The sequence below is a fragment of the Neolamprologus brichardi genome, chromosome 15 (assembly GCF_056152115.1).
Source record: "Neolamprologus brichardi isolate AB-2024 chromosome 15, ASM5615211v1, whole genome shotgun sequence".
NCBI classification, from domain to species: domain Eukaryota; kingdom Metazoa; phylum Chordata; class Actinopteri; order Cichliformes; family Cichlidae; genus Neolamprologus; species Neolamprologus brichardi.
This window is the reverse complement of record NC_142118.1, coordinates 16,713,413-16,737,999: the sequence shown is the minus strand read 5'-3', so window position 1 is coordinate 16,737,999 and position 24,587 is coordinate 16,713,413. Positions and strand designations below refer to the sequence as shown.

Below are 24,587 nucleotides of genomic sequence, written 5' to 3'. Positions count from 1 at the left end.
GCTTTCTTTTGTCTGGTTTGCTTGTCAAATCTCACTTAATTCAGATATTTTCTGCTGTTGTTTTGGAAGCTTTCTTATTTTACTGCCAGGTATTTTCTTTTTTTTTATATCTGAGGTGATTTGTCTTCCTCTAAACTCGAAAGACCAAATGCGCCGTATGCAAAGAAGAGTGGTTCTGTTTTGAAGATTATTTGCCCCACATAGCTGGAGTTATCTGCTTTGGTTCACCGTCTGCCTGAAAAGATACTTTGGAAAGTTTCGTAGCACTCGGATAACCCTGATACCGGTCTTACTCCCACCAACTTTGGAGTGACAAGGCAATTCAGGAGGGAAACTCAAAAAACCTTCCTTTGCTATCTGAACTAGAAATCTGATTACCTGTGAATCCCCTCCCATGCCCCCCTCCAACCCCATGCAGGTTTTTCATAATGTTTTTTATGAAACTCATCTGCCTGACTGATGAGCTTTGAGTTAATGCTGTCTCCACTATGCAGAGCTATACACCTGACCTCAATTAACTTACATGGAAAAGAGAGGAGAGGGGGATTTGAGGAGAAACAGAGGAAGAGGCAGAGCGAGAAATGGCAAAAGTGAGGGACATTGACGTGCTTGGCATGGGAAAGTGACTTGCACTCTCTTCTAGTGGCCATACCAGTCCTTCGGGGAGGAAAATATGCAATTAAAGCAAATCTGGCAAAGATACTGTAAAGCCTGTACCTGCAGTAGCTTGTCGGAAATTCAGCTATTGAAGAATGGGACACCTCAGAAATGCAAAAGCAATCACTGCATTATTACTGTCATCCATTACATCACAGTGAATGCATTTATGTCTTTTTATCAAGTCAGGGTGATTTTGTTGGATAAATGTGAGGATAATAAAAATCGTTTTTGAGAGAGACAGTGCATAGATGTTTTGACTTGGCATTTATAGACCTCTACTAATCCATAATGTCTACTGTTACAGATTAAGATGGCCAACATTTTTAAATGACATGCTAGGACAAATACAGGCAAATGAAAGAAAACTCAATTGGTGCTCATATTATAGTATGATAGTATGATGTTTTCAGGGGAATTTCGTAAAGACTTGTTTTCATGTTGTAGAATATATTTTGGAACTATTAAAGGACTTCCTAATGGTGTTCTAGGGTGTGAGCATTGGCAGCTGCTAAACCCTTTTGCCTGTATTGTATGTGTTAGAAATCCTTGCATCAATGCTTACTTGGGTATAGCCTAAAGCTAAACTCATATCGACTTTTCACTTTCATCTGAATGCAACCTACCAGGAGTAGCTGTTTTTCAAATGTATTTATTTTTCTTTCTTTCTTTCTTTTTTATGCTCAAAGAAATTATTGCATTATCTGGCTATGTTACATGGAGCAGTGCCTTTAGCCTGCAGTGATAAAAGAGATTAAAACATGTCCTCCTCATGAGAAGGACGACATGTTTTAATCTCTTTTCAACTCCAGGCGCTTGGACATCTTCCTCGTCTGTGCACTGTTGCTAAATTGTGTTGTATGTCCCTGTTTTCCTGCTGCTAACACAGCTGGTTAACTCAAGGTCAACTGTTCCCTGTGTAACTGTGCTTCTCTTTTCCAGCATCTCTCTATTTCCAATGGCAACTTTCACGTGGATGCCTCCTTCATGCAGACCCTGTGGAATGTCCAGCCTACCTGCTCATCAAGTAACATGGCAGTAGGTAAGCTTAAAAACCCCAACAACCATGTTAACATGTCTTTGTGGGGACCAAAAATTGGAAGTTTACTATACTTGTGGGGACCAACAGGCCCTTATGGGGACAAAATTCCCGTCTCCACAAGTTTGAAGACATTTCTGAGACTCAAGATGTAATTTTTAGTGTCAGGGTTACAATTAGGTTAGGGTTAGGTTTAGGCATTCATTTTTGATGGTTAATGTTAGGGTAAGCAGCTAAGGAAAGCATTATGTCAATTAGATGTCCCCACAAGGATGTGAAAACACGACTGTGTGTGTGTGTGTGTGTGTGTCTAAATAAAAAAAATCTGTTTAATTTAAACTCACAATTTTAAGTTAATGTTTCAAAGAAAGTCCACCTTTTAATAATTTTAAAATGTATTATTTCCTGTCATCATTTTAATGTACTGATGGTGTCTGAAAAACAAAGCAGTCATATATTAGAATAAATGATTTCTTTTTCATGAATAAATGGAACTTTTTTTTGCCTTTTAGGTTTTTTAGTTGGTGGACATGTGATGCGTCTCTGTCATGGGCATGATGAGAGCCTGACCATCCCTGGAGCAGACAAGAGTGAAGAGGAGCAGAGGTTAGTAATTACATTAATTAATTTAATTAATTAAATCTTTCAAACTAACCATTGGGAAAATAGTTTTGAGGATAATAACTAATAAACTAAAAAATGTTGTCACTTTTAAGCTTCACTTTAAAACTGAAAAAAAGTTGTTTGTTTTTTGTCTTAAACTGTGAGGAAATACTGCAAAAGTTTACACTTACCACATATGTTAAAGTTATAGGAGGAGTTCAAAATTTACTTTTCAATCCACTTTTTTGTGTTTTTTCTTTTGAGGAAAATTCACCTGAGACCTCTTTTTTTTTTTTTTTTCTTCAATGCAAACTCTTTTTCTGTTGTAATCCTGTGTGAAGGGTTACAAGGCTGTTATTTATTGAGAAGCACTGAAATAGCCTTTCAGCCCAACAGTTTTTTCTCCCTCCTGAGTCACTATCATAAAATATAAGAATCTCTTGTTTTCTGACCTGCACAGTGAGGTTTAAGCAGGAATAATCGTATATATGGAGACACTGTGATATTTTTCTTGACAACATCAAAATGTTCAAAAACAAATTAAATTAACACCCTCTGTGAACTGGTTCACACCCTCTGTGAACCAGTTCACAGAGGGTGTTTTTAGCTTTAACAGAGGCATACCATGTTGGACTGTTCATGTTGTTTCTCTCACTTAAATCACTTAACCGAGGTCCACATTTGTGTCTTCTGCTTTTAGGATAGTCAACTATGAGGCTGGCAAGGGAGCATCAAGGGCCCGTTCACTGTGGAGAGTGGAGCCACTGAGGATCAGGTAACATCTGACTCAAAAACACAAATAAAATAAATAATATGATACGTTTCTCTCAGAAATTACACAAAGGGATTGTTTTATTTGAGTGGGATATAAAAGAATACATATTATTATCTAAACTGGATGAGGTGAGAAGTGGTCAGCCTAAAAAAATTACCTACTGTAATTAAACAGTATCTGAAAGTTATGTCCTTAAGTAACTGGACACAAACAGGGGACACAGGATTTAAAATCAATACGGCCTTTCAGTTAATCCTTCTACTGTTCACTAAAGGTTCTTCACAAATGGTCTCAGTGGAAAGGCAGCTGTCACAAAGCCATTCTTAATGATGGAAATGGGGAGAAATTACTTTGCCAAATTACACAATAATTAGAATAACAATCAGTAACAGAATGTCTTAAGGGGTGATTATTCCAAATTTTGCATTTTTAGTTCAATTTGTCGTCAGTTATGGTCAAGAGAGAGGTACAAAGTGTGCCTCTACAGCCATGTGTAGCCATAGCGGAGGTTTTGTCATGGTTTAGAGTTTGCATTTCAGCCAGTTGTTTTGGGGATCTTGTCAAAATTAATGGAATTATGAATGCAGAAATGTACAGTACCATCTGGAAAGCATTGGATTGGCAGCTTTTCAGCATGACTATAATGCCAAACACACTGTCAATGTAGGAAAAGCATACCTGGATTAAAGACGCACAAACACAATGGATTGGCCTCCCCTGAGCCTAGATCTTAACATTTTTGAAGCAGTGTGGGATCATCTTGAGCGGGGGAGGGGGGGGGGGCATCAGTGTAGCGCAAACTCTGTTTTTGCATTATACTATATTCCTATTTAGGTTTCCTTAGGTTTCAATAAATGACTGCAAATATTTCCCTTTATTTAACAAAATACAAAGAAATTGTGGGAGGCTATAGGTTCCCAGGTTATATATAAACTTCATCTATCTCTTCTCCGAGCTGTCAGTACCAATTAACTGGCAGAGTTTCCAGAATTCGAGGCTCTGTTTACCACCCGCTTTGAACTACCTCTCTTCTATCACCGTCCCCCTTTCTCTCACATTTTCCTTTAACTGGCCACCCACGCTATTTCTCACCAGTTACATCGGCTGCCAGCTCTCACTGGGAATTCCTGTCAGACTCAGTACACTTTCAAAGTGCCACAGGTGCGACTATTAAGGCTCATGTCTCTACTTTTGACTTAAGGGAGAATTGTGAACAATGTTTCCCAAATTGCATCATCTGTAGAGAGAAACTGGAGCTGCTCTGAAGTTGATATGTGAAATCATTTTAGTTGGTAGTGCGATTCAAGGTTGTTTTTTACATGCATTTGAACATTCTTTTAAATAGGAAGAAGGGAAATATGGTAAATTCTTTCATTACTGGTGCGATATTAATTTCTTAGAATGAAGTCAGCTTTGTATTTGCAGTGTAACATGCAGAATAGTTTGGGCAATTTATGTGGATAACTCAGTTGTCTAGACCACTAAATATTGTGCCTGCAGAGTCTGTGTTAATATAGTGGAGTGTTTTTTTTTCTTCTATAAAGAAAACCTGGCAAAAATAATTTAAAAACTACTTTTCAAATATTAAATTATGTCGACAGTCTCAATTTAGAGTACCTGTTACCTGTTATTGCAACAAAAGAATCAAATCAACCCCCCGTTGGTTCCATGGTGGGGAAAAAATAGAAAATGCTGAGAAAGTTTTTTTTTTCTAGAGATTACTCAATGGAGGTGGATGTGAGAATGAACACATGTGAGTGGGTGAATTCACTACTAGCCTGGAGGCTATATTCAGCAAGCTTCACCTAATGCAAACAGTCCACCTCCTGACGTGTGCTGCATGTGAGAAAAAGCATTTTCCAAGCCTGACTCTCCTTATGCTGTGAAAACAATCACAGATGACCAAGTCTAGAAATTTCAGGGCAATGTTGCACTCAAAGTTTGTGACACCAGTTCTCTGTGTTTAGCTGGAGTGGTAGCCACATCCGGTGGGGCCAGCCCTTCAGACTATGCCATCTCTCTACTGGCCATTATCTTGCTCTGACTGAAGACCGTGGACTGGTTCTGCAGGACAGAGTGAAGTCTGACACCACGGCCACTGCTTTCTGCTTTAGGGCCTCCAAGGTCAGTGCTCTGTTTGCCTGTATAAACATAATTTACAATGTTGTGAAAAAGTATTTTCTCCCTTCCTGATTTAGTATTTTTTTTTGCATCTTTGTCACACTTAAATGTGAAAAAAAGCTATCAAAATATATCTGGCTCTGTACGAAATAGTAATTGCACCCTTTGTTAAATCTCAAATTAAATGTGATTAACTACTTTTTTTGGTTTTGTTTTGTAGAAAGCAAAGTTTAATATCCCTATCAGACCTGTTGATTCAAGAAATCACTTAAACAGACTCACAAAGCGAAGTAGAGTTAAAGATCTGAAAATGCAACACATCCTGTCACAATCTAAAGAAACTAAGAAACAAAGTCACTGACATCTTTCAGTCTAGAAGGGGTTTCAAAGCCATTTCTAAGGCTTTGGGACTCCAGCGAACCATGGCTAGAGAGGCATTATCCACAAATGGATAAAACTTAGAACAACCTTGACAGGAGTGGCCCGCCTACCAAAATTAATCCAAGAGCTCATCAACGACTCATCCAGGAGGTTACACAAGAGCCCCAAATAACATCTAATGAACTGCAGGCCTCACTTGCCTCTATTAAGGTGATTCTTATGATTCAGAAATGAAATAAGAAAGCGATTGTACAAAAACATCTTGATGTGCACAAGGTTTAAGGAACAATTTTTTTTTTTTTTTTACATAGGGCCACGCAGGTTTGAATAACTACCTTAAGTAATAAAATCATAATTTAAAAACTCCCGCTTGTATTTACTCTGGTTATCTTTGTCTAATATTAAAATTTCCTTGATGATCGGAAACTTTAAAGTATCACAAATATGCAAAATCAGGAAGGGGGCAAATACTTTTTCACAACACTGTATACTATCTGTTTAAAAGCTAACTCTTATGTGCGCTTTGAGCAAGGCAGTTACAAGATCTGGAAGCCGTTCTGGGGGGTTGGTGTAAATAAATGTTGTTAGTTAACTAACCTCATTAAAAGAGGACTCAAAATATCTCACCCTGACTACTTCATCAACAACTCCCAAAGCAAGTCTCTAAGCCCTTAATGAGCTCATGCCATTCCACTATAAAATAACCTTTTCATAGCTGCTGAGTTGACAACACTGTAAACGTTGGAGCAGGCAGTCATGTTGTCCATGTGCAATTGCAGCTGGTTTGCATATACTGTAGCTGTTTTCAATTAGGGAGAAAAAATAAATTCACCCTCACCACTGCGATATTAAAAATAATTATGATGCGCTGATAGTGTTTTTTTTAGATGCCTACTTTGTATTCTCTTATTTGCCTTTAGTCATTTCTTTCCTGCAGTTGCACATCCATTTCAACACTCTCACTCTGTTGAACTCTGAGGGTTTGTGTGGCTCTCATTTGATAGCATGTAGTCCAAAAATAATGACTTGACGCTGGATATAACCACGAGAGAGGAGCACACGGTTTACTTGAAGCAGCAATGGGAAAAGTCTTTTATTTATTCCCATGAATATGGTACACACTGTTGTATGAGTTGTGCAGTAGAAGGTAGCACAAGAGAGTGATAAAACTACAGGTTGTATATTTTTTTCTTTCTGTTGATCTGTGATTTTAAAAAAACACACCCAATAGGAGAAAAGACTAAATTTATATGTATTTTTGTGCTGAACCTCCCTTACCTGAAGAGATCCAGATAAAACTTGCCAAAATATCTACAGTGATTTTTTTTTTTTTTTTGGGGGGGGGTTGTTTTTATATGTGAACAATCCATAATTATTATCCTTTGTTAAAATGGCTACAACCACATAAAGTGCACACTGAGTCACCTTCACAGAGCTCCATTTGTTCCTATGGATATCCCTTTATCCCCAGTGGATGCAGTGTAAAAATCCCTCTGACTCGCATCACTTCAAAGTCTTTCCTATCATACTCCTGGCAATGCAGCAGAACATTGCTCTTACTTAGAACTCATGTTTCCTTAGAAGAATATAGATTGTTTAATAACCTTCTTATTCTCCATCCCTTATCCACACCCCCTGTGCCTGCTATTTCCTGTATCTGGAAAGGTCAAAGCTTCGCCATGTTGAACATTGGCTTTAATATGTTTCTCGCTACTTGCTGTCGACTGCAATCAGTGGCATCGCTCCATCTCTGCTTTGCCAGAAATGTAGCAGAGCTAATGAGGCCGGCAGCAACCTCCTGGCAGGCCAATGAATGCATTCTCCGCAACGGGCATCTCTGATTACCATCTAATCACAATACATCTTCATTTGTCACATTTCCAGGCTTATATATATGCATGCATGTGTGTGTGTATATATATATATGTGTGTGTGTGTGTGAGTGATTTTATTTCCGTCTGAGTCTCTTTGCTAATCTGTGTATGTTCCTGCTACAGGAAAAGGGAGATACTGGCCCAAAGAGGGACATTGATGGCATGGGCGTCCCAGAGATCAAGTACGGAGACTCTGTGTGCTTCATCATGCATGTGGCAACAGGACTGTGGCTGTCCTACCAGGCGCCAGATGCCAAATCATCTCGTCTTGGTCCCCTAAAAAGAAGGGTAAATACATTTTTTTTCTTTTAAAACTTGGATTTGGCCTTGAACAAAATCAGCCTTCTGGGATTTTCCTTCCTAGATGATTGAGTATGCATCAATAGACTTTGCAGTAACTTTTACTAATGTAGCTGGGATGTAGATGGGACCATTTAATGAACAGTTTAATTTTAATACATTGACCAGGGCTCTGTCCCTGCAGGACTGTCACAACAAAACAATACATAAAATACACATTGTTTATGTTTATTTAGATGAATCAAATTAGAAGCTGAATAGATCTTCTACACACTTATTTTGACCCTTCATAGGGTATAATTACAGTGTATATTTAAGATAAAGGTAATTACGGTCCCATTCCATTAAGTGCAATACCAGCAGCTATGCCCACCTGAATTGAACATGACCATAACAAATATTAATTATTACATCTCTCTTTATGCTGAATGTCAAAATAACTGCTATGAAAATAGCCAGGTAATCTGTTTTTTATTGGTCAAGGACAAACTTTTAATAAGTTTGCACCAAATTCCCTTCAACCTCCATATGCACAGCGCACTGTACTGTTGTTAGTCACTTGATTATATTTTACATGACCAATAAACAAAAGGAGTACTGCTGACCGGCCCCAGGTTTCCTGTGTGTTTATGCTAAAATGACTTTATTGGAAAAAAATACTCCATCTCAGCATATTGTACACTAAAGTAATCAAGGTGGTATAATGAAGTTCTTGAGCAGAGCACTTCTGCTACTGACCCCTTCATCTGCTCCAAATAATGATATATAAGCCAGTCGATACTTCAATGGTGCAAATTAAGCAGAAAAGAAGGGGACTGGACTTCACAAAGTACAACTTCTTTTCAAGCTCCTCAGACTACCATGATGTGAATGACTGAAAACCTACACAGAGAAATGAGGAAGTAACTCACAGACAGTAAAACTCTGGGTTTGTTGCAGTTGTCCACTTTGCATGGTTGGATAATCACCTGTTTTTGGGGGGTTTTTTCTCCTTTTTTTATGGTTAGCATGAGTAAACAACCGTTCCAGGAATAATTACAAATAATTTATTGCACAGCACATACTGTAGTGATAGAAATATGCAATATATATAGCTGCCATCTGTTTACAACATGACCATAAATGCCTGCCATTCCTCAAAGCCAATGAGTGCATACGCAAATAACACACAGTCAGAGCAGTGGGCTATATGGCTGGCTTTCCAAACACCCAACCAACTAAGTCTATTTACACCTATAGGCCAGTGGACTCTTTCAATGATGAGCATGTACACATCCTGGACAGGGAGGAACTCTGGTTTGAGCGATGAGTCAAGGAGGCCATCGAGGAGGGGGCCTAAGGACACATCTTTCACCATCTTACAGTGTTGTGATTGGAGCCATTCCCCAGCTCTCTGTGACTGGTCATGACAATATGCATATTTATGATCATGAAACTGACCTCACAGCCCATTGTTAGTCAATGGTGCTAGTGTCAGTCATTATGCAAATGTACTGTTTATAAGGTTGGGGAAACCTGCAGTCAGCTGAAACTGAAGAAGTCATATGAATGAGTGACAAAATAGAAAACGCTACATCCAGATGAACAGAATCTGGATGATTGAGCATGCGTTAAAATTGTTAGCCTTGGATACATCAGATGTGGTCACCCGCACTTCACTCCCATCTCTTCTGCAGACACACAGAGAGTGCACATGAGGCTGAAACTCATTTAAACGTGATAATTGGCCATGTGGAGGGTGACAGTTAGTTTTGGGTAAGACAGAAGGATTAGGGTGGCATATAAACGCTGCTCATCGCCGGCATTTGTCCAGGGACATCAAATACCACGTCATGCTGGCGCCAGGCAGACCTTGCAGCCTTGGCCGCATGCCAAAGCACCAGACGTGTTGGAGGTGACGGGTGGTGGGTTTACACTTAAATCCTGCCCCCACCCCCCTGGCTTTTTTTAATTAGGCTGCTTGATTACAGTAAGTCAGATTTCACTGAGCATTGGTGTTGTAAACTCACTAGCCATAGAAGACTGGCACATCACAAAAAGTGATTACATATATGCTTTTCGTTCTTACACCTGTTCATTTTAGGTTTTATTTTAGAATATTTGAGATTACACAGATTAGTTTTCAAAAGTCTGACAGGACAGAAGTTTCCAGCAGGTTACTGGCATCTTGTTGCATCCTAGTTTAAAAAATTAATATTCACATGTGTGTTTGTCCTGCTAGGCCTGCCTACATTCTGAGGGCCACATGGATGACGGGCTCATCCTCCAGCGCTGTCAACATGAGGAGTCTCGGGCTGCACGCATCATCCGTAACACCACGTTCCTCTTTACCAACTTCATCAAGTAATTATAGGAGGGTTCTCTTTGCTTCTAGCAAAAACTCCACACTAAATTTTTGTAAAATTTTACACATTGATCCACCCTCTCTGTCTTTTCTGCCTTTTTTTCCTCCCAGAGCTTTGGACAGCATTGCAGCAGGAGAGTCTACAGCGGTGGCCGGGTACGTTGAAGAGGTGCTACAGACACTGAATGATTTGATTGAGTACTTTAAGCAGCCCGATTCTGAGCTGGAGCATGAAGAGAAGCAGTGTCTTCTCCGTTCACTCATCAAACGTCAGGACCTCTTCAAAGAGGAGGTGAGAGTGGGTGGTGTGATTAATTTCTATGCAAAAAGAAAACCTCTCATACACTGATGATGTTTCTCATTTAGATGATGCTATGCAGGATGTGGGGTTTTTTTGTGTGTGTGGGGGGAAAAAGTGGTTAAAACCTTAAATGAATGTATGTTTTGACTTTGGTTACATAAATTTAATGTATTTTAATGAGTCCCTATTAATCTTTCATCATCTGTATTTGTTTAGCTCCTTGCTATTCAGTTATTATCAATTCTTGTAAAAGAATACACAATAATTATGTATATATCTTTTATTTTTCTCAGGGTATGCTGAGTCTTCTGTCCAAATGCATTGATCGAATGAACCTGTACGACAGTGCAGCCCACTTCGGGGAGGTGGCTGGGGAGGAAGCTGGCGCAGCGTGGAAGGACATTCTCAACCTGCTTTATGAACTCTTAGGTAAACAGTTGAGTGATCACATGAAATATCCACATCGTTTGTTTTTCTTTTCTTTTCTTTTTTTAAACACTGTCAGCTGTTGGTTTAGGGTAGACGTGTAGTATTTATCTACCTTCAGTGTCTTCACTGAATTTGCCTTCTCTTCTATGTTTCTCATCTCCCTAACTCCCCACCCCTTATTTCCTGCATTCCATATTGTAGCTTTTAGATCATCCTTAATGCCTCATTTCTTTCCTTCCTTTCCTTCGCTTCCCACCTTCTTTATTTTATCTTTTTTCTACTCCCTTCTGTCTTCACTTCCTCACTTTTTATGTTGTTCACATTCTCACTCCACATCTGGAGTTAGCAGCTGGTCGCATCATTTAATTGACACTTAATGCCATTCTTTTCCTTCCTTCCTTCCTTCCTTCCTTCCTTCCTTCCTTCCTTCCTTTCTTCCACATCTGCAGTTCAAAGCTGGTCACAGCACTTACATGACATTTAAATGTAAACGCAGTGCCTCCTGCGGTCTTACAGTCTGCCTTCACTTTCATCTAGGTCACGTGTGTTTTGAAAGCAGTGTAGATATAATCATAGAGCATCGAGCTGACTATTTGAAGGCAAAATGGCATCGTTAACAAAATGCCAGCCATCGCAGGTCTTGGCATTATCTGATTCTCTCAGGGCCTCACACTGAGCCATGAATGCTAAAGCTCTGACCCTGAAAAGTTTTATTTCAGACCGCTTTCTCTTGGGTACTTTGTTTTCCTGTCATTGGAGTTTTCCCATCAACAGCTTCCACTTGGCTCACCTTGACTGCCTTTGTAATCATTACCACCTCCCCTACATGTACTTCCACACATTACACACAAACACACATGCTCAGAACCCACAAATACACTCCTCTGAGTACACTCTAGCCATCCCCACAGAGAGGTCACCCCCAAGGATGCAGAAGGCAGGATGGCGTAGCAGATTTTGCATGATGAATTGTGTCGGGGCCTTGTTTGCTCTGACCTTCTCTCTCTTATTGGTCTGTTATCTGTCCAAGTAGGCAGTGTGCTTGTTAAATGATGAGATTATGGACATCAATATCACCCCAAACAGGAATTTTCCATGAGCCTCACTGTATTATACTATTGATGATCTTTACAAACTTCTATGAAGAGAGGGATTTCATTTGCAAAAATTAAATCTACATATCATCAGCTGTAATCTGATGAAAATGTCAATTTAATTAGCTTATTTGAGGCTAAATTAGCATGCATTTCTGGTACCCAGATATCCTGGCTGGAAGCCCTAAAAAGTTACGATCCCCAGAAGATAAGTCAGGCTGTGTATTAAAGATAAACATAAAAACATCCCACCACTATTTACAATGGCCACCTGTTGAAGAGATTTTTATTAGTGTGGAGACATTACTGAACTTAAGCAGGTAAAGTTTGCCCAGTTTTCCTAGAGTTATAGATGTGTAACCTCCTCTGTGTGTCTACACCAAGCTACATTCCAAAATGCAGATGTAAGTCTAAGATCTGAAATAACGATGTTCTAGTTGGCTGGTTTGCATTATTCTAGACTTTAGTGGGTATTTATAATACACAAGATGCAAGATGTACAGTAGTTATGCACATTTCTTGATTCACTCCTCTTTTTTATATTTTGCTAGGAAATGGGAAATGGCTATAGCAGCTTATTGAAACATGTCTACAAATATGTGGAAATACATTATTAAGGGCAAAAACAGAGTTTGTGCAATTCTAATGAGCTTGAAATGCAATATTTGGTATGACCGCTATTCTTTAACACAGCCTTCTACTCTTGAAGCAGTCTTCGTGATTAGCTCTCTCTAGACGTCTTGAAGGAGGCACACATTCTAATGTCCTGTGTGCAAAAACTGAGTAATATTAAAATGGATAAACACATTAATAAAATAAATATGGCTGCTTTGTCGCATTTATTTTCTGACTGAACAATCTACTTATTTCCTTATTTGTCATTTATTTCTTTAATGATGATATGAGATATAATTGTTCTTGGACTCAATGGGACAAGTCGTTTCACTTTAAATTTATGTCTTCATTAAAGCCTTAGCAATATTACAGTATATCTTAATACACTGTATGATTATGTAACCATGGTTTAAAGCCTGTAGTCTGTGCAGCCCCAGGTTCTCCTGCCTGTCTTTGACCTTTGAATTTCACATTCACATCAGTCACAGTGAATATCCTTGCCCTTGACTCGAACTGTGGATCTAGCCATGTGTTCATTTTGAACTATAGCTTGGCTGAGAGCGCAGAATTAAAGGAGATTAGACACCCATCAGTATTCCTTTGGCACAGAGGGCTGTTAAAGTGTTTCACAGACATTATCCGTCTGCTGTCCCTGAATCTAAATGGTGAGAAATGAGACAGTATATTGATAAAGAGACTTCTTAATGTCACCCACAGGTGTAGAGGCTGGTACAAGAGAATACACCTCAACTTTTTATGGGGGAGGTCTTGGTTTAATAGTGCCTTTACAATTTTTCTCATGTATTTTCTATTCAGATTTAATGAGTTTTCATATGCACATATGTCATATCAGGAAAACCTGACGCTTATTCATTAGTCAAAGTCAAATTGTCACCTGATATTCTGCTGCTTGAATGCACTTTTATAATATTAATATTTTCTTTATGAAATCTTTGTTGTTTGTTAAGCTGCACTGATTCGTGGAAACCGGAACAACTGTACCCAGTTTTCCCGAAAATTGGACTGGTTGGTCAGCAAACTCGAAAGACTGGAGTCTTCATCAGGTATGATGAGAAACTTTCAGTGGAAAAATTGAGGAGGAAAAAAACTAAAACAATTTAAGATTTTTGATAGTCGCGAAGGACAAAAATGTGCTATCGATGTTGGGATGTGGTCTAAATGTTTATTTTGTTAAATGACAAACATTTTGTGTAACTCCATAGGTATTCTGGAAGTCCTCCACTGTATCTTGGTAGAAAGCCCAGAAGCTCTGAACATCATCCAGAAAGGTCACATTAAATCCATCGTCTCTCTGCTCTACAAGCATGGACGCAACCACAAGGTACGCAGAAATATTAGGCTAGAAAAGGTACAAGAAAGGAGCTTTTTGTGCCAATGCCAGTCTAGTGCCATATCTACTAATTTTAGAGAAAACAACCTGGCTTCACGCCAAACATTTCACAGGTTCTTCCTTTGTCCATGCTCCTCGTGGAGTATAGACAATTCACCTTGGCAGTTTTCGCAATGCTCTTGCTGGTAGACAGACAGACTGCTTTGGTTTTATGCCTTGGCTGAGGATTTGTTGAAGTCAAAGTTGAGTTAGGATTGCCAATGCATACATAGAATCATCAATCACCACTAAAAATGCGGAAGTGTGGTTTGATTTCCCAATATAAGGTTTTTACATGACAAGTTTATAGTTCTACAGCTACCACTTCTTTAATGGGTCAATCCGGAAGTGCCAACACAATCATTGTCTCTGGTTTTTCTCAGAGCAATCAACAAATGCTGTTCGAATTTGCATCATGAAAACACTTGGCTAAGAAAAATACTCCACTGTGTCAGTGCAAAAACACAACTGGCTCAGTCGTTGTCACATTTTGGCTGTTGGTTCGTCCTTTGCGGGCAGAGGTGGGAGACATCTTTCCTTGCCATTACGGAATTCTAAAGATTTATATCCAGTGTTTCGTTGTGGTCTAGTCCAAATTGGGATCAACTTTGGTGCCAGTTGCTCTGTTTTTTTTAAACACCAACACTAAACACTAAAGACATTTCATTGGATTATAAAGCCTCTACAACTGTTAAAAAACATCAAGCTGTCAAACTAGGTTTTAAAACTGTACTTAAATCTTTATCATGGTTTCACTTGTTCCAGCCGAGTGTTGTGTATACAGTGTTTAAATGTCAGTTTCCTAATATTTACACTGTTACTTGTTAGAAGACATCAAAGAGCTTTCTTGTAAACAGCAGTTGCTGATCATGAATGGCAGGTGGAGGACGATAGTTCTGCTTGAAGGCCCTCTTGCGTACTGTGAATGTGCTCCAAGCATCACAGCTTGCAGAGAATCTGTCTGAATAACTAATCATTTCCGCTCGGAGCATGTGAAACACTGACACACTGTGGATGTGTGACATATTTTCACACAAAAAGGAAAAAGTGTCTGACACAAGTGTTGTCTTTTTCTCTGTCAGATCCTGGATGTCCTTTGTTCCCTCTGTGTATGCAATGGAGTGGCAGTGAGAGCCAATCAGAATCTGATCTGTGACAACCTCCTTCCCAATAGGGACCTGCTGCTTCAGACTCGATTGGTCAATGATGTTCAGAGGTAGAAAATTTAAAGTATTGCACCGCTGCTGGATGCAGTAACCCCAGTATACACAGCTGATTAAAGAGTGGAAATTTGGAGTGACGATTTCAATCCAGTGTTGACTTTCCCTGTTTTCATTTCCAGTATGAGACCAAATGTCTTCCTGGGCATAGCTGAAGGTTCAGCTCAGTATAAGAAGTGGTATTATGAGCTGGTCATTGACCAAGTGGACCACTTTGTAACCAATGAGCCGACCCACCTGAGGGTAGGCTGGGCCAACACTAAAGGATATGCTCCGTACCCCGGTGGAGGAGAAGGGTGGGGAGGCAACGGTGTTGGAGATGACCTGTACTCTTACAGCTTTGATGGACTGCATCTCTGGTCAGGTGAGCATCTTAATTTAATATTTCACTGCTGGTAGATCTCATATGTGGTTGAAATTCAAAATCCATACATGTAAGAAAATATAGAGATAATGTATATTTAGTCTAGATGCATACAATCTTAAGGTTCGGTGCTGTTTTTATCCTACGTTTAATCTACCTGACAACAAACAGTTTATGCACTGATCTGGATGATTCATGGTGAGTCAGGGTATCACATCACTTTGAGAATGAAAATAGGTAGTATGCACAAAAAAGGTTGTACAGGCTGAATCTGTGCAGTGGTTAACTATAAATACAAAACAAGAATGATGTTGTTGTGTAGGTCTATGGAACTGTGAAATTGAGTAACCAGATAGCCATTATCACTGATTGGGTTTCCATTGTCTGGTTCTATTCTTTTCCTGGAAACTGCTAGGCAGTGTCATATTTCAGACATCAGACATGCCATAAAAGAGATATCACATGACTGACTCTTGTGTCCTCAGTTCAAAACAAGGTGTGTTGAATAAAGAGTTTATAACTTATAAACTCCATGTTTTCCCCCAACCCCTTTCCCCTAAACATCAAACTAAGAGAAAATGATACAGTAATTACAAGGTAATGTTTTTACAGCTTGCCGCCAACAATGAAAGTATTACATGAAAACATAAAAAAAAAACCCCACTTAAATTAACATTTTAACGAGTCTACATCTAAGCAGTTTTTTTTGGTAGGCACTACACCAGGGGTGGGCAACTCCAGGCTTCGAGGGCTGCTGTCCTGCTAGTTTTAGATATCACCCTTGGTCAAATGATTAGTTCATTACCGGCACTTGAGGTCTGGAGTTGCCTACTCCTGCACTACTCCCTGTCACTAGAGTCACTAATGAAACTAACAGCACTAGAATTCAATGAAGTAATGCTACAGACTCAGTGAAGTCAATCACATTGAGAAACTTCAGAGATCTGTCTCTGAATCATGTTATTTTGTTTATTTCATTTTTCTTTTAAGATCTTGTGGTTCAGACTGAGATGATTAGCGGTCTGGTTCTGGCCCATTGGCCTTATTCTGTCCATGTGTCGTGTATTACTAGGAACCATGCGCAGTCAAAGACAGTCTTACTGCAAAAAGGCAAAATTGATGGGCCTGGAAAGCTGAAAAAAGCACAGTCTGGCTTTTGACTTGCTCTGTTATCTCGTCTTTATATAATATAAACTGTTAAATTTGTTCCATGCTACTCTGCACTACTGCAGTTAGGTAACTCCAAGTTTGTGGAATTAAAAAAGGGTTATTGAAGGACTTTGCCCTGACAGAACCGTTTGTGAATAATGCAGGAGCCTGCTGTCCCCTCCTTACTTTGCTTTTTCATCTTTGGGACACTGATATAAAATTACACTTTCCAACCTCTACCTGTTAGACTTCTCTTTTACATCTTCTGAAAAGCCTTGCAACGTCTCGAATGATTTTGATATGCATGCCGTACTTATTCAGTTTGCATTTAAACTGAAAGTGCCAGCTGATTGCAGTTTTTTTTTCTTTCTGCATAAGAGGAAGGAACCAGTCAGTAGTTTGAGTCCATATCTTTGTCCTCTTGGTGCTTCAGGGGTATAAGTCTCTTAGTCCCTCTCTTTTTCAATCTCAGCCTAACAGCATAAAAACTATTTCACCTCACTTCCCTTCTAAATCTGCTAAAAGACCCATCACCTCCCCTCATCCATTTCCTGACATTCCTGTTAAAGCACTCACCACCCAACTCCCAACCTCTCTGCTCTCTTCTCTTCTCCTTGCCCATCATCCTGCCCTACATTTGCAATGACTTTGCAGCTGTAACAGCCATCCATCCTCCCTATCTGTCTCTGCACGCTGTTGTCTAGGCCGAATCCCAAGGGCCGTGGCCTCCATTAACCAGCACCTGCTGAACTCAGACGATGTGGTCAGCTGCTGTCTGGATTTGGGAGCTCCCAGTATGTCCTTCAGGATCAACGGGCAGCCTGTCCAGGGCATGTTCGAGGACTTTAACACAGACAAGTTCTTCTTCCCTGTAGTCAGCTTCTCTGCAGGTGTAAAGTAAGGCTCTGCATTTATAATTCCAGCATAATCAGTAAAGGCATTTTCAACAGAAATTATGTTAGTTTTATTGGGGGGTGTTTTTGCTGAGGCTCTTGATGAATTTGCACCTTATGAACTTTTGTAGGTTCACACAAAAACCAATGGCATAGCACCAAATTAAAGTAATTTTGTTACTGTGCTGCAGCTTCCTGGTATCTTAATTTTTATCTTAATAAGACAGAACAGGTCATACCAAAAGGGGAAAAATAAACCTGAAACCATTTCTTAAAATGTTTTCCTTTCAAATGAAGTTATATTTGGTTTAGATTTATGTGATGTGTTATGCTTTATCTTACATTTTATCCCTACAGCATACCAGTAAACAATGAAATAAAAAAATGAAAATAACCAAAGAAGAACATTTAAGTCTCTACCGCGAGCCTGATATTATGTAATGCCAGAGATGTAGACGGATGTTAGCTGAAGTTATTTTCTGCCTTTTACCGTCATCAATGTCTTATCACAGGGTCCGGTTCCTGCTAGGCGGTCGCCATGGAGATTTCAAGTTCTTGCCACCTGCCGGTTACTCTCCGTGTTATGAAGCACTGTTGCCCAAAGAGAAGATGCATGTAGAGCCTGTGAAGGAGTACAAGAGGGACCACGATGGGGTCCGTGATCTGCTGGGAACCACCCAGTTCCTCTCTCAGGCCTCCTTTATCCCCACTCCTGTTGATACCTGTCAGGTGAGATGTTAAAGTGATGTTACACCCAAGGAAATTAAAAGCAGCGGTGTGAACACTTGCGTTGAATATACAGTAAAATTATATTCTAGTTCTTTTGGTTGGTTTGCTCTGGTTCTAAAAAGTGTGCTATAAAATGTCCATGATGGGTACATGATTGCTGCTGTTTCTCTTCTGCTCCTTCTTGTTTGAGTGCTGTTTAAAAAGAAGACAAAGCTGTTTACTGGGCCAGCAGCGGTTTCAGGGAATTCATTTTGTGTTACGCACCTGTAATTTAACATTCAGTGCTGCAGAAGTGGCTCTGAAGTACAAATGGAAAATAGGTGCTGACTTTCTACCTCAGTGTAACAAAAGGGTAGGAAACTTGGCATAACCCCTAGGGATCTAACAATTGCATAGACATGAGGAAGAACGATTTTCATTTGTCAGCCTTTTTTTTTGTCCAGCATAATTTTGAATCCAACTGTACCATCTGTTCACCCTTCTCTCTGCAGATTGTTCTTCCCCCTCACTTGGAGAACATCCGGGACAAGCTGGCAGAAAACATTCACGAACTGTGGGGGATGAACAAGATTGAACTGGGCTGGACCTATGGCAAGGTAAACCTGTGATTCATCTGGAATATATTTATCTGGTATGTCTGGAAACACTGATAAAGGTCAACTCAAGTGGTCAAAATTGAAATGCTTGTTAATGGCTCATTAATTTGAAGATTTCAGTCCCTGACTACAGGTATAATGGCCTGTTAACATATATAGCTAGAGGGGAAAAAAAGACACTCACGTGAAATTGTTAAGCTTACAACTGAGTAAACCCTACTCACTAGTGATGGGATGTAATGTGTCGAGCTTCAGAGTGTGTGTCGAGAAATCCAGAAAGTTTTTTTGATGAAGAACGTTTCAGGGCTTGTTCCTTTACAGGCAAGTGATGTCAGCGATGGCGTCTGAAGATCTCACTGCTTCAGAAAGTATGTTTGTAAGACTTAAGAACATAGATAAAGTGGAATGGATCCATGCAATATTTGCATGTTAGTGTTTGCATTCAAGTTTCTCTAATTTGCCTGTAACATAGAGGTGCTTATTTTTATAGAAAGGAGGAGGGTTTCAGCTGTATGGCAACACTTGATCTCTCCCAAGAAAGTATTACACATAATACTCTTGTGAATAATGAAAACTATGGAGGGCCATAAGTGCCAGAGTTATGAAGTACATCATTAAATAATTAATTAAATGTGCCATTAATTGATTAAATTGGGAGCTAAATTTTTTCACTGTTTTAAAATAAATGACATATATAAACAATGTTTTATCCAAAACTTAACAAAAAGTAAACAACAAAAACTTAAAATAGAGCGATGCAAGATTCAAGCTTAACCTCAAAAAAGCAAATCTGTAATAAAGTTCATCAATGTTAGAAAAACTCCAACAAGCAGTAAAAAATTTGACACGGTGCCAAATCCACTCATGCAGAGTATCTAATTTTATGTTACTGAGCTTGTTTGTCAATCTCTAAATTGCTCAGTGTTAGTATAGTTGAAGTCCTCTGTATCTAAAGACATTTTAATCATTCCTGTCTGCACTGCTTTCCACTATCATTCTCCCATCATTTTCCTGTCAGTCACTCCTGTTTACTGCGGAACAGCTTGTTAGAAGTCTGATCACACATGCTGCTTCTTTTGTACTGTAGTGTGGTTATCACAGAATCATTTCCCAACAAGACTGTCATCGCAACAGCGGCCATTTAGCAAACTTAATGAGCGTTTCACCTTCCAAGAGTATGACATTCAGATTAATTAAGACTGGGAGAAAGCTTCATTTGGGGTTAGCCCAGGTCCTATAGTTCATTAGGGACAATCTTTAGGTCCAAGCAGCTGCTTAATGTTTTCATTTTGCTGTAACAAGCTCAGGGAGCTCAGAGTGACATTGCACACAACCCAAGACTCTCTGGACAAACAGAAAGATTCAGTATTTGGATCAAGACAATAATAAAGTTGAACGCAGCATCATTGCTTTGTATCTTTGTGTATTGGTTTACTGTGTATTTTTCATACCCCGTGTGCACTTCCCTTCTATTTAACTGCTGTCAGCAGCAGAGTGCATTATCAGGAGGAGTCACTGGCAGCGTCTTATTGAGAGTCTGCGTGCAGCTGTAAATTTCCTCCCATCCACTCTCACAGATAGCCGAGTCTATTCTCTGAACTGGGCTTATCTCACTTTATTTTAAAAAGGAAAGGAAAAAAAAATCACCACCTGAGGCCCAAATTAGGCAGAGAAAAACAAACAAAATTTGCATCTCTGAGCAACAACTGCAGATAAATTCAGCTGCGGTTCTGAATTCTGAGCCATTTTTGCTTATAAATCTATAAGACAAGAAGGTTCATAGAGCAAACAGTGGGTGTGGTGAGATGACACATGCAGTAGTAACACCTGACTGCTACCTTTTTCATTTTTTTTTTCCAGGTTCGTGATGACAACAAGAGGCAGCACCCTTGCCTTGTGGATTTCGCCAAGCTGCCTGAAACTGAAAGGAACTACAACTTGCAGATGTCCAGTGAAACCCTAAAGTAAGGCCTGGGCTGTCCTCTGGATAATCCAGTTACCTCCCTCCTGAATGCTGAGCAAAAGCAGATTAAGGCTAAGATTAAAGCGGTGCTTGTAATGACTTGCATCTCCTGAGTGAATTCCATTATTGATTTTTTAACAAATATTGGATCCAAAGCTTATTTGAGCCAACTAATGAGTCATCTCACTGTAAAAACATTTGGCTTGGCTCAATAAAACGCCCGCCTCTTAGAGGAAAGTTTAACTGGGTATGCAGTTTGTCAATTACATCTAGTTTGAGACCCAAATGGCATTTTCCACGCAGCCCAACCTGAGTGCTGTTCAGTGTTATTATATTGATCGGAGGAGATTTATCAGTGTCTAATGAACAGTGTTAAAAATTTAGAACTCACTCAGAAGAATCATTTTCATCTAACATAATGTAATGAAGCTTGAATATTGATGCCGGTTATAGACTTTCTTGCTCTTCCTTTTATCCTCAGGACCCTTTTAGCCCTGGGATGCCATGTTGCCCAGGTTAATATTCACGCTGAAGAGGATCTGAAGAAAATCAAATTACCCAAAAAGTAAGACTTCCTATAAATTTAAGTTATATTATAGTTCTATGTATCTTTTTATCAGATACAACAACAAAAAAATGTTGAATTTTTGAGGCATTTATGTAATCAGTGTCCTTTTTTATGTACAAACCCAGTTCTAAAAAATTTAGGATGCTGTGTAAAATGTAAATAAAAGCAAAATGCAATGATCTGAAAATCCATAATTTACTTACAGCAAGGAAAACAAATTGTTTTAGTTTGGGTTTTTTCAGGGAAGCCTTTCCATGTTTCAGCAAGACATACATTTCACCAGCTGAAAGCATCATTATGACAAAATCCGCGGGACTGTTGAGCAGCTAGAATCTTATATCAGACAAGAATGAAACTACATTCCTCTCAGAGGTACAGCAGTCTCCTCAGACTCTCGTTAAAAGAAGAGAGGATTCTGCAGAGTAGTAATTCTGATCCTATCCCAACTTTTTGGGGATGTGTTGCTGTCATTAAATTTAAAACAAACTAATAATTTCTTAAAATCTTAGATCTTTCTGTGCTCTGTTGCAATTAAAATATGTTTTTGAAAAAAAAAATATATATCAGCAAATCATTGCACTTTGTTTAATTTACATTTTATAGAGAGTCCCAACTTTTTGGGAAAAGTTGGATTGTAAGATACCCGTATCTTATCTTATCAATATCATCTGTAGCTACATGATGTCCAATGGATATAAGCCTGCGCCACTGGAACTCTCTGATGTGAGACTGAATGCTGGTCAAGAGGTTCTAGTTGATAAACTGGCCGAAAATGCGCACAATGTGTGGGCCAAAGATAGAATTAAACAAGGATGGACCTATGGCATCCAGCAGGTAAAGTTCGTGCAGCATTTGAAATGGAGAAAATGAAACTCATGTATTGTTTTTACCGTTAATTTTAAATGACTTTAGCCCACTAGTACAGTTTCTTGTCACTGTTTGTGGTAGGATTTGAAGAGCAGGCGTAATCCTCGCCTGGTGCCATATGCTTTACTGGATGAACGCACCAAAAAATCTAACAGGGACAGTCTGAGAGAAGCTATCAGGACTATGGTTGGATATGGATATGAGATCGACCCACCAGATCAAGAGGGTGAGACCCTGGCGCTGACACCGCAGTCATTTAAAGCTCTTAAAACTGATACAGGACCATCTACTGTATGTTCAAAGGCCACAGCAACAGCACTGCTTTCACCTAAGGTTTTGTAAATGTTTAGGAGCGCACAGATTTTGCTAATATACTACAAATATATGTGGTACACCTCATAGTTATGCATACAATATTTTTACACATTTCTTCAATCTGAAAGCCGGCACTGACGAATCCTCATTATAGCTATGGATTGATTGTAAAGCCTAATAGTAGTACTGAAAATATGAGCATGTGTATCCATGGTGTTAAATCCTCTGGTTTTCGTATCTTTGCCTAAAGTTGAGCACATGCTTGATGATCAGAGCATCGAGACGATACGCTTCTTCCGCGTGGAGCAGACCTACGCGGTGAAGACGGGGAAGTGGTACTTTGAGTTTGAGGCTCTGAGTGGAGGAGACATGAGGGTTGGCTGGGCCAGACCAGGCTGCAGACCTGATGTGGAGCTCGGAGTAGACGACCAAGCCTTCGTCTTTGATGGATATCGGGTAAACTGCATGTATCCTTTCTTTTAAACTAGTCATGGGAAGTTGTCTGAAGGCAACTTTTTGAAAGATCTGGATACTTTAGATGTATCGTCATGGACATTGCTACACTAATTAGAATCTAAAAATGAGACTACTGCATGGTTATAAGAGTAACAAAATATATGTAGTTCAGCCATAAACTTTCTAAATTGAGGATTTCACCGTATATTATATCTTTTACATTTTAACAATACCTACAGTCACAGAAACCTAAGCAACATTGTTGTTCCGTTTATTAGCAAAGACAAAAACATGTGATTCTTGTTATTTTATATATAGGGACGACGTATGCATGCAGGCAGCCGCTACTTTGGACATCCTTGGAAAAAGGGCGACGTGGTTGGTTGCATGATCAACATGGAGGACAAATCCATGATTTTCACCCTCAATGGAGAACTCCTGATCACCAGTAAAGGATCCGAGCTTTGCTTCACTGACTTTGAAACAGAGGATGGTGAGGGCTTTGTATTTCAAGCCAACTTAATTTATTCTGCCTGTTTCCTCCAAAGTGTCTCTGGGAGTTTGACTGGGTTTGTTTGCATAAGATTTTAAGAAAAGCTTAAAATGATAAGAGTGTTTCATTTTAATTAAGTCCTTTGTGACACTGGCTTATAACTCTGTAAATGAACCATTGACTTTGGAAAAAGATGGTCACACAGGAATAAAGTAAAGTTGTGAAATAAAGATCTAAAGATCTAAAACGACCATGTAAAATGCACATGTTAAAATAATACATTTTTCTAAATACACCAGGTTTCATCCCCGTGTGCAGTCTCCGCATGTCTCAGATCGGCCGTATGAACTTGGGCAAGGACGCCAGTACTTTCAAGTACTACACCATGTGTGGTCTACAGGAGGGTTTTGAGCCCTTTGCTGTTAACATGAACAGAGAGGTCACCATGTGGTTCAGCAAGCGCCTGCCCACTTTTTTCAATGTACCTGAGGACCACCCTGATATTGAGGTACACACATTCTCAATATCATTAGTGTTTTTATTGCCTTTTAAGTTTGCTGCCAGAGTTGAGATTTGCTTTTTTTTAATCCTAGAGAGCTATTTATAATAAACACTAGAGCTGTTGTTAATGGGCACATTGATATTACTGATCCCTCGCTTTGGGTTTCATTAACTCCTCAGGTGACGAGGATTGACGGAACAGTCGACAGTCCTCCTTGCCTTAAGGTCACTCACAAGACGTATGGCACTCAAAACAGCAACAATGACATGGTCTACTGTAGACTGAGCATGCCTGTGGAGTTTTATTCTGCAGACAAGCTCCTGGATGAATCACTGAAGCTCAGGTCAGACATCTCAATTTATACTTAAAGTTAAAAAATAAAGCCCATAGTGTTTAAGATAACTTAAATCTACTGTCATGTTTTTTGTTTCTGCAGCCATCCTCCAAAAGAAGATGGAAGTATTGACTTTGGAAGCATCACAACTGTAAATCCACATAGATTCTCAAATAAATAAAAAAAACTATAGTATTACTCTCTGTATATTCAGA

At 39.3% G+C, this 24,587-nt stretch overlaps 1 protein-coding gene across 4 annotated transcripts in view; it reads left to right on the top strand.

The window, feature by feature from the left end:
- Positions 1 to 24,587, top strand: part of ryr3 (ryanodine receptor 3) — a 108,991-nt gene that overhangs the window by 30,768 nt on the left and 53,636 nt on the right. For all 4 annotated transcript variants that reach the window (XM_006792684.3, XM_006792682.3, XM_006792686.3 and 1 more), the window contains 24 exons: positions 1,600 to 1,699; positions 2,209 to 2,302; positions 3,000 to 3,074; positions 5,042 to 5,198; positions 7,574 to 7,738; positions 9,972 to 10,093; positions 10,206 to 10,386; positions 10,689 to 10,824; positions 13,502 to 13,597; positions 13,757 to 13,875; positions 15,006 to 15,139; positions 15,266 to 15,507; positions 17,361 to 17,553; positions 18,062 to 18,278; positions 18,770 to 18,874; positions 20,735 to 20,838; positions 21,319 to 21,402; positions 22,080 to 22,239; positions 22,354 to 22,498; positions 22,838 to 23,043; positions 23,362 to 23,536; positions 23,836 to 24,044; positions 24,218 to 24,381; positions 24,475 to 24,523. In XM_006792684.3, coding sequence (XP_006792747.2) covers positions 1,600 to 1,699; positions 2,209 to 2,302; positions 3,000 to 3,074; positions 5,042 to 5,198; positions 7,574 to 7,738; positions 9,972 to 10,093; positions 10,206 to 10,386; positions 10,689 to 10,824; positions 13,502 to 13,597; positions 13,757 to 13,875; positions 15,006 to 15,139; positions 15,266 to 15,507; positions 17,361 to 17,553; positions 18,062 to 18,278; positions 18,770 to 18,874; positions 20,735 to 20,838; positions 21,319 to 21,402; positions 22,080 to 22,239; positions 22,354 to 22,498; positions 22,838 to 23,043; positions 23,362 to 23,536; positions 23,836 to 24,044; positions 24,218 to 24,381; positions 24,475 to 24,523 — 3,432 coding nt within the window. The remainder of the gene's footprint in view (positions 1 to 1,599; positions 1,700 to 2,208; positions 2,303 to 2,999; positions 3,075 to 5,041; positions 5,199 to 7,573; positions 7,739 to 9,971; positions 10,094 to 10,205; positions 10,387 to 10,688; positions 10,825 to 13,501; positions 13,598 to 13,756; positions 13,876 to 15,005; positions 15,140 to 15,265; positions 15,508 to 17,360; positions 17,554 to 18,061; positions 18,279 to 18,769; positions 18,875 to 20,734; positions 20,839 to 21,318; positions 21,403 to 22,079; positions 22,240 to 22,353; positions 22,499 to 22,837; positions 23,044 to 23,361; positions 23,537 to 23,835; positions 24,045 to 24,217; positions 24,382 to 24,474; positions 24,524 to 24,587) is intronic.